The sequence below is a fragment of the Gobius niger genome (assembly GCF_951799975.1).
Source record: "Gobius niger genome assembly, chromosome: 10".
Classification (NCBI taxonomy): Eukaryota; Metazoa; Chordata; class Actinopteri; order Gobiiformes; family Gobiidae; genus Gobius; species Gobius niger.
This window is the reverse complement of record NC_136861.1, coordinates 23376836-23386334: the sequence shown is the minus strand read 5'-3', so window position 1 is coordinate 23386334 and position 9499 is coordinate 23376836. Positions and strand designations below refer to the sequence as shown.

Genomic DNA, 9499 nt, shown 5'->3' with positions numbered 1-9499 from the left:
TATCTATATTAAGGCTGTCAATAGATACATTTTTTAATCGCGATTAAACTTTTAGGTTCATGAAGTAGAATATAAGGACAAAATGAAAATATTTTTTGTTGAAATGGGATAATTAAATTAATTGCGATTCATTGTTTTTGCGATTAATGCAATTAATATCGACAGCCCTAATCTATATAATTTCAATATCTCTTTCCTAACCTGTTTTATTGAGCTTTGAACCCCCAAAATAAGGCATCTTTTTCCAGAGTTTTCCAGTGATAACCAAGTTATTCAAAGACTAAATAAGATATCTCTATGTCTCTAAGAAAGTGTTCTTTTATGTTATATTTAGATCCAATATGAAAAGCAACAGTTTGAAATTGATTTTGCTGAATTGATGCATTTTGTCCTGTTCACCTGCTGTGTCTCGCCTTAAATTGATTACCTTGGTGCTGGACACCCGTTGACACAAACTAACTCCAGAAATCGAATTCTCCGTTTCAAAGCCCAAATAGTAAAGAACACTACAAACACTTATTTCCCGCACCATCTGTGGCTGGACCACTGAATAGTTGCTGAGGCTTGCTGGGTATCACGCTGTTCCCATATTGTACCCCAGGGCCTCCACTCAGCAGTGGCCCACATGGGAAAGAGATCCAGGCACTGGGATAAACCAATTACCCCCCGGCCTGTGCGGACTCCTGCCGCTGCCCCGTCCAGCCGTCCCGCTTCAGCCCTCCTGGGTAAGTCCCGGAGAGAGCCACAGGATTCCCACACATGTGTTCTCAAAGGGCCAGTGAGGGGCGAGGTGAGGTGGGTATTTGACATGGTGGGCCCCTGGAACAATGCGGAAGGAGAACACTTCAAAATGAGCTTTGTATTTTCTCAAGATAAGATTTGTATGGGACTCATTTAGGCTTTAGGTTTATTTTTGATCATCAAACTCTCAAATGGTGTCGCTTCGGGACCAAACTATCATGACAAATGACAACCCAATGTAACATAAGAATTTCAACTAATGATAAGAAAAGATCAGCCGTTTGGATGGTTTTAGTGTAACATCAAGACTGATGACAATAGACAATACAAACACTTTCAAAACTATCATCATTCAGCATTTCTTTTCAAATTTAATCTCTATGCAAGATAGATAGTTTTCATCCATTACATGCAGCAAATAGGCTTTGGCAGCTGTCGGACAAAAATACTTTTAAAATGTATTTATATACATTTATTTCATTTTTTGTGGGGATCAATGGCAAAAGCAAGCCTGTTTTATTGGATTAGTAGATGTAAGATGCTATATTATACTCAACATTAAACCAGAGGGGAATGTCTTTTTGGAGGTTCCTGGCCCTGATGGTTTGGCAATGACAGCATCTGTAACAATGGTCATTATGTCTGCTGCGGCCCTTGTCACTGTGGGGGCCATTGTGCGGGCCCTTTTCTCCCCTCAGTCATTTACACTTTCATTGACAGCTATTTAGTCCTCATAAAACGTCCAACATGGCGATTTGTGCGCCTTGCCTGGCCAGGGAGCAAGTGGGCTGGGGCCAACAAAAAACACTTGCTTAAAAGTCAATTAATTGTTTTTCTTCTAGGGGGCGGGGTTGGATGAGGGGGGTGGGTGGGTTCTCCACAGGATTTGGGGCCCCAAGTCTGTTTTTTTTTTCTTCCTTTTTAATTAATGATCATTTTCAGCCATGATGGAGGAGAGTGGGGTCAATCTACTCAGCTAAAGTTGTGTGTTATGGTTGAGCTACACAACATTCATAAAGATCAGATCAAAGAAAAAGTTAGGGCTCTAGAAAGCTGAAAAAAGTAAGACACATTCAAAATTCTGTAGGAAAAAAAACAGTTTATTTGAAGTCTATAGTGATACAGAGGTACAACAAATATACACATTTAATTCATATCCCAGAGTCTACCACACATCAGAAACTAACAATGCGCTTAGAGACCTTTGGGGAGTGGTTGAGGGGGGGGGTGGGGGCACCAAAAGAGGAGACTCCCCTTCTAAAGTCCCATAGAAGCGGGGAAACAAAGACCTAAGACCCTCTGTGAGCTGTGGGATGTCCCTGTAGTGTGCCTCTGCGAATGTGTTCTCCAGCAGAGATCCAAACAGCCCGTCCCAGTTGGTGATGCCGTGTGCCACCTTCAGGGCACGTCTGCATGCTAGGACAACATTATGTCAGCCTCTCGGTGCTGCGCAGAGGTGAGGGGGCCTGCGGATCGGGCATATTAGCAGGACAAGTTGAGCTGCTCCTCAGTCCAAAGGGAAGTGGCAGGGGTTGCTCCGAGCCGCCCGGGCGCTGTGGTACACTGACAGGAAGTCTTTGAAACGAGGGGCACACCCTAGCCAGGCTCGACCAAAGTGCTCCGACCCTGTAAATAGAAACTCTCCATCTCCTGGTTTCATGTGGCACCGTAGTAGAGTGGAGATATGTCCGGACCAGGGTGAGGGGGGTTCAGAGTTTCGCACAAACACACTGCTCTGCTGCCTGAACACTCGGGTTGCAGACACTTGTATTGAAGATGTCTCTTTATCAGAGTTATGAGAGATGTTCCGTATGGAGCCCTGGACCACTGCAAAAGACAAACAGTATTGCCGTGAAACAAAACTTAATGTGGTAAGTCTTTCAAGGACTGATATGTTGGAAGGAGAGGAAGGAGAACGTTTAAAATATTAGTTGTCGTCCATATCTATACCTACCTTTACTGACACATGTCTACCTTCTTTTTCACATGGATTAGTTTATAAACTCCTCTCACAACTCATACTGTCTCTGTAACGTAAATGTCCAGAATATGGCCAATATTGAGCATATATCCCTACACTTGACCTCTCTCTGTCTTAACATTAAATGAGGGCGGCTCAGGGAACCTATGTCAAGACAAGTAACAAATCTAGTCCAGATGGCTACTTTTTCAAAATTACAAACATACATTACATAAACATACAATTTAACTCAAATGGTTAATTCATATCATTATTGATTCAAAATTGAATGTGCTCACTAAAGTACTCACCAAAATCACTGATGCAGATGGCCATGAGCAGTTCAGTGTTGTTGCATGGGCGACATGGATCTGTAAGGAAATGAAAAATAGAATTTGCTTAGAGAAATAGTTTAATAAGAACATAATAAACATAAAATAGTCTTCATTGAATGAGAAATGAGAAAAATCCACTTATTCCTATTGTATATGTCCTACAGGTTTTGTCACTAATTGCTTGACCTCACACCAACACAGAAGACTTCAGGAGTCAAATACTGGTAAGAAGTCAGACAGACAGATGTGTAGACTTATAATATAAAGCCAGAATGACATCAGCGCCTTGAGACGGCCGCACAGAGAGAGAGATGCCTTCAGACAATCAAGTGGCATTTGAGGAATTTGAAAAGTATTTGCACACTCAATTCAGACCATGGCCTTCTGCCCTTTCTTGCCCCGTGGGTTTGTTCTGTTTTCCGTGCCTTGTTTTGGGATGGAAAACAGACTGCCAGACAGGAATGACCTCTGGTCTATCAGAAATATAGAAACTATTTTTTTTAGATATATATTTCTTGTTTTGGAGGGTATGCACATCTTCTTTTCCTAAATAGAACCCTCAACATTCTTTGTCAAGTTACTACAACGCAGTCTGGCCACTCATTTTGTTTCTGTTTTTGCCATGATGGAATGCTGTCTGCATGCTCTCATAGACTTCATGAGAAGAAGAATATATAGTTCGTTTTGTCAACAAAATTCCTCTTAAAGAAGTTTGTGTTTCATTTGGTCAAATGTGGCCAAAGTAACATATTTTTCAACTCTTAAATTCAGTTGTATGCAGCTAAAATCTGGCTAACTCTGTTCAAACGTTTTTCATTCATGATTATATTTTATGGATTGATTTGATCTTCCATCTTGTAATTATATGTAGCCTGCTGTGTGAAGCACTTTGAATTTTACGAATTGTGCAAATACATAAACTCGCCTAAATCTTATGTCAACTTAAATTCATCTGAAATGTTCCATGGGACAAAGACATTGCGCGCCATCAAAACACACCTTCTAGTCCTGCGTGGTCTGGACCGGCCCCGGTCCTTGGGTTGGTCAGCAGCTCATACTTGAACCCCACGGCGCGTCTCCTCCACGGCACATTATTACTCTGGACACTAGCCTCAAGGTAGATGACCGGCGCATGAGCTTCATCCGGCCGAAAACACCTGATCTTTTCTCTACTGGGGCGTTCTGTGGTCAACAATTGGAGCCGTCCGAAGCGTTCAGTAAACACATTCACCCCGCGTAATGAAGGGGATGGTTTGATGCAGAGAGAGGTGCGTGAGGCGTAGGACAGACCCGGCTCCAAGACTACTCTGAGAGCCTGGCCAGGGGAGAACCAACGTATCTGGCCCGTAGCGCAGCGTAGTCGCACCTGTAGCACCAGTCTGGGGACTTTCTCTTCGGTGAAGCTGCTGTATCAACCACAAAGACCCAACACATTACTGAATGGGAAACAAAATATTGCCTTTGTATTTGCTATGGTTTTATTCTGGCTCACCTCCCAGTCCAGTTGCAGAAATCAGTTGTTCCGCTGGTTAAAAAAATTGCCAGTGCCAAATAGACCCAAATGATCACATGGCGCACCATCTCATACATAAAATCTGCGACTTCTCAACATTAAGTCTGGAACGACACATCGCGACAAATATCTGTTGTGGTGTAGCTTAGGGCTTGAGACCAAAGCTCTCACAGCAGCGCGAGTGTGCGGAAATCTTAGGAGGCTACCAATATGTACCCCCAGGACACCCCCGCGCGCTCTCTCCCTCCCTCCCTACCACTGCGGTCAAGTGAGCCGTCATCCGCAAAATGCCAGTCAAGCCAGCCGTAATGTTGTTTTGTAGTGCGCGATTACTGCCGCTAGCACGGTAGGCCAATGGGCTCAGGTTTAGGGACCGTCAACAATGTATTGTACGTTCTTTTACGACTGCACTAGGCCAATGCACTGAATAATAGGGACCGTCAACAAAATAATGTACGTGTAGACTACTGCGAATACGCGAGACCAATGTACGGAGAATTAGGGACCGTCAACAATGTAATTTCTCCTCTAAAAATTGAATCTTTCCGACATTTCGGATGCTATTAAAGACTCCTTTGAAAGGTTTCACTCATTTCTCTGTGGGTTATTGTTAGTCACCTCTCACACTCACTATGTGCATAATATGACCCAATTTCACTGTACAATTTATGAATAAATACACTACCAATATGCCCATTTGGAACATGTAACAAACGGTCCTTTTTCCTACATATAGGGAAGGTTTTAAAGAGTCCTTTGAAAGGTTTCACTCATTTCTCTGTGGGTTATTGTTAGTCACCTCTCACACTCACTATGTGCATAATATGACCCAATTCCACTGTACAATTTATGAATAAATACACTACCAATATGACTATTTGGTCATTTTGAACATGTCACTAAAGCTCCTTTTTCCTACATATAGGGAAGGTTTTAAAGAGTCCTTTGAAAGGTTTCACTCATTTCTCTGTGGGTTATTGTTAGTCACCTCTCACACTCACTATGTGCATAATATGACCCAATTCCACTGTACAATTTATGAATAAATACACTACCAATATGACTATTTGGTCATTTTGAACATGTCACTAAAGCTCCTTTTTCCTACATATAGGGAAGGTTTTAAAGAGTCCTTTGAAAGGTTTCACTCATTTCTCTGTGGGTTATTGTTAGTCACCTCTCACACTCACTATGTGCCTAATATGACCCAATTTCACTGTACAATTTATGAATAAATACACTACCAATATGACTATTTGGACCATGTAACAAACGGTCCTTTTTCCTACATATAGGGAAGGTTTTAAAGAGTCCTTTGAAAGGTTTCACTCATTTCTCTGTGGGTCATTGTTAGTCACCTCTCACACTCACTATGTGCATAATATGATCCAATTCCACTGTACAATTTATGAATAAATACACTACCAATATGCCCATTTGGAACATGTAACAAACGGTCCTTTTTCCTACATATAGGGAAGGTTTTAAAGAGTCCTTTGAAAGGTTTCACTCATTTCTCTGTGGGTTATTGTTAGTCACCTCTCACACTCACTATGTGCATAATATGACCCAATTTCACTGTACAATTTATGAATAAATACACTACCAATATGACTATTTGGTCATTGTGAACATGTCACTAAAGCTCCTTTTTCCTACATATTGGGAAGGTTTTAAAGAGTCCTTTGAAAGGTTTCACTCATTTCTCTGTGGGTTATTGTTAGTCACCTCTCACACTCACTATGTGCATAATATGACCCAATTCCACTGTACAATTTATGAATAAATACACAACCAATATGACTATTTGGAACATGTAACAAACGGTCCTTTTTCCTACATATAGGGAAGGTTTTAAAGAGTCCTTTGAAAGGTTTCACTCATTTCTCTGTGGGTTATTGTTAGTCACCTCTCACACTCACTATGTGCATAATATGACCCAATTCCACTGTACAATTTATGAATAAATACACTACCAATATGCCCATTTGGTCATTGTGAACATGTCACTAAAGCTCCTTTTTCTTACATATAGGGAAGGTTTTGAAGAGTCCTTTGAAAGGTTTCACTCATTTCTCTGTGGGTTATTGTTAGTCACCTCTCACACTCACTATGTGCATAATATGACCCAATTCCACTGTACAATTTATGAATAAATACACTACCAATATGACTATTTGGAACATGTAACAAACGGTCCTTTTTCTTACATATAGGGAAGGTTTTAAAGAGTCCTTTGAAAGGTTTCACTCATTTCTCTGTGGGTTATTGTTAGTCACCTCTCACACTCACTATGTGCCTAATATGACCCAATTTCACTGTACAATTTATGAATAAATACACTACCAATATGACTATTTGGAACATGTAACAAACGGTCCTTTTTCCTACATATAGGGAAGGTTTTAAAGAGTCCTTTGAAAGGTTTCACTCATTTCTCTGTGGGTCATTGTTAGTCACCTCTCACACTCACTATGTGCATAATATGATCCAATTCCACTGTACAATTTATGAATAAATACACTACCAATATGCCCATTTGGAACATGTAACAAACGGTCCTTTTTCCTACATATAGGGAAGGTTTTAAAGAGTCCTTTGAAAGGTTTCACTAATTTCTCAGTGGGTAATTGTTACTCCTCGTAGTTGTGGCCGTAAGGTCTCTGGTGCCTGTCGCGGCGGCAATCCCCGAACCCGGTGGTGGCGCCCGGAAGTAAGGGATGCCGTCAAGCTGAAGAAGGAGTCCTACCTGGCCTTGTTGGCGTATGGGACTCCTGAGGCAGCTGAGAGGTACCGGCAGGCCAAGCGTGCTGCAGCTCGTGCGGTCGCGGAGGCTAAAACTCGGGTCTGGGGGGAGTTCGGGGAGGCCATGGAGGAAGACTATCGGTTGGCCTCGAAGAGATTCTGGCAAACCATCCGGGTCCTCAGGAGGGGGAAGCGGTGCTTCACCAACACTGTTTACAGTGCGGGTGGGGAGCTGCTGACCTCGACTGTGGATGTCGTCGGTCGGTGGAAGGAGTACTTCGAGGACCTCCTCAATCCCGTCGTCACGTCTTCCAATGAGGAAGCAGAGGCTGGGGACTCTGAGGTGGGCTTGTCCATCACCCAGGCTGAAGTCACCGAGGTGGTGAGAAAGCTCCCCGGTGGCAGGGCTCCGGGGGTGGATGAGATTCGTCCTGAGTACCTTAAGTCTCTGGATGTTGTAGGACTGTCTTGGCTGACACATCTCTGCAACATCGCGTAGCGGTCGGGGACAGCGCCCCTGGATTGGCAGACCGGGGTGGTGGTCCCTCTCTTTAAAAAGGGGGATCGGAGGGTGTGTTCCAATTACAGAGGAATCACCCTCCTTAGCCTCCCCGGTAAGGTCTACTCCAGGGTGCTGGAGAGGAGGATCCGGCCGATAGTTGAACCTTGGATCCAGGAGGAACAATGCGGTTTTCGTCCTGGTCGTGGCACACTGGACCAGCTCTATACCCTTCATCGGGTGCTCGAGGGTTCGTGGGAGTTCGACCAACCAGTCCACATGTGTTTTGTGGACCTGGAGAAGGCGTTCGACCGCGTCCCTCGTGGTGCCCTGTGGGGGGTGCTCCGGGAGTATGGGGTCTGGGGCCCTCTGTTAAGGGCTGTCCGTTCCCTGTATGACCGCAGCAGGAGCTTGGTTCGCATTGCTGACCGTAAGTCAGACCTGTTCCCGGTGCGTGTTGGTCTCCGCCAGGGCTGCCCTTTGTCACCGGTTCTGTTCATTACTTTTATGGACAGAATTTCTAGGCGCAGTCAGGGGCCGGAGGGTGTCTGGTTTGGGAGCCTCAAGATCTCATCTCTACTGTTTGCAGACGATGTTGTGCTGTTGGCTTCAACAAACCAGGACCTTCAGCGCGCTCTGGGGCGGTTTGCAGCCGAGTGTGTAGCGGCCGGGATGAGGATCAGCACCTCCAAATCTGAGGCCATGGTTCTCCACTGGAAAAAGGTGGCTTCCCCTCTACAGGTCGGTGGGGAGTCCTTACCTCAAGTGGAGGAGTTCAAGTATCTCGGGGTCTTGTTCACGAGTGAGGGACGGATGGAGCGTGAGATCGACAGCGTCAGCAGTGATGCGGTTGATGTATCGGTCTGTCGTGGTGAAGAGGGAGCTGAGTCGGGTGGCAAAGCTCTCGATTTACCGATCGATCTACGTTCCCACCCTCACCTATGGTCATGAGATTTGGGTCATGACCGAAAGGACAAGATCGCGAATACAAGCGGCCAAAATGAGTTTCCTCCGCAGGGTGGCTGGGCGAACCCTTCGAGATCGGGTGAGGAGCTCAGTTACCCGGGAGGAGCTCGGAGTAGAGTCGCTGCTCCTTCACGTCGAAAGGATCCAGCTGAGGTGGCTCGGGCATCTGTTCCGGATGCCTCCTGGTCGCCTCCCGCGGGAGGTGTTCCAGGCATGTCCTAGTGGGACAAGGCCTCGTGGAAGACCCAGGACACGGTGGTGGGACTATGTCTCCAAGCTGGCCTGGTGTCGCCTCGGGGTCCTTTTTCTTACATATAGGGAAGGAAACAATTACCCACTGAGAAATGAGTGAAACCTTTCAAAGGACTCGTTAAAACCTTCCCTATATGTAAGAAAAAGGAGCTTTTGCTACATGTTCAAAATGACGTCATGTTGGTTGTGTATTTATTCATAAATTATACAGTGAAATTGGGTCAAATTAGGCACATAGTGAGTGTGAGAGGTGAGTAACAATTACCCACTGAGAAATGAGTGAAACCTTTCAACGGACTCTTTAAAACCTTCCCTATATCTAAGAAAAAGGAGCTTTTGTTACATGTTCAAAATGACCAAATAGGCATATTGGTAGTGTATTTATTCATAAATTATACAGTGAAATTGGGTCAAATTAGTCACATTGTGAGTGTGAGAGGTGAGTAACAATTAGCCACTGAGAAATTAGTGAAACCTTTCAAAGGACT

At 44.2% G+C, this 9499-nt stretch overlaps 1 protein-coding gene across 1 annotated transcript; it reads right to left on the bottom strand.

The window, feature by feature from the left end:
• Positions 1 to 2235: 2235 nt before the first annotated feature.
• LOC306969448 (meteorin-like protein) lies at positions 2236 to 4791 on the bottom strand. Its single transcript, XM_079565067.1, has 4 exons — positions 4529 to 4791; positions 4036 to 4442; positions 3013 to 3072; positions 2236 to 2568 (listed from the first exon to the last, which is right to left on the bottom strand). The coding sequence occupies exons 1-4, from the start codon at positions 4624 to 4626 to the stop codon at positions 2249 to 2251; spliced, it is 885 nt and encodes a 294-aa protein (XP_079421193.1). The 5' UTR covers positions 4627 to 4791; the 3' UTR covers positions 2236 to 2248.
• Positions 4792 to 9499: the final 4708 nt, after the last annotated feature.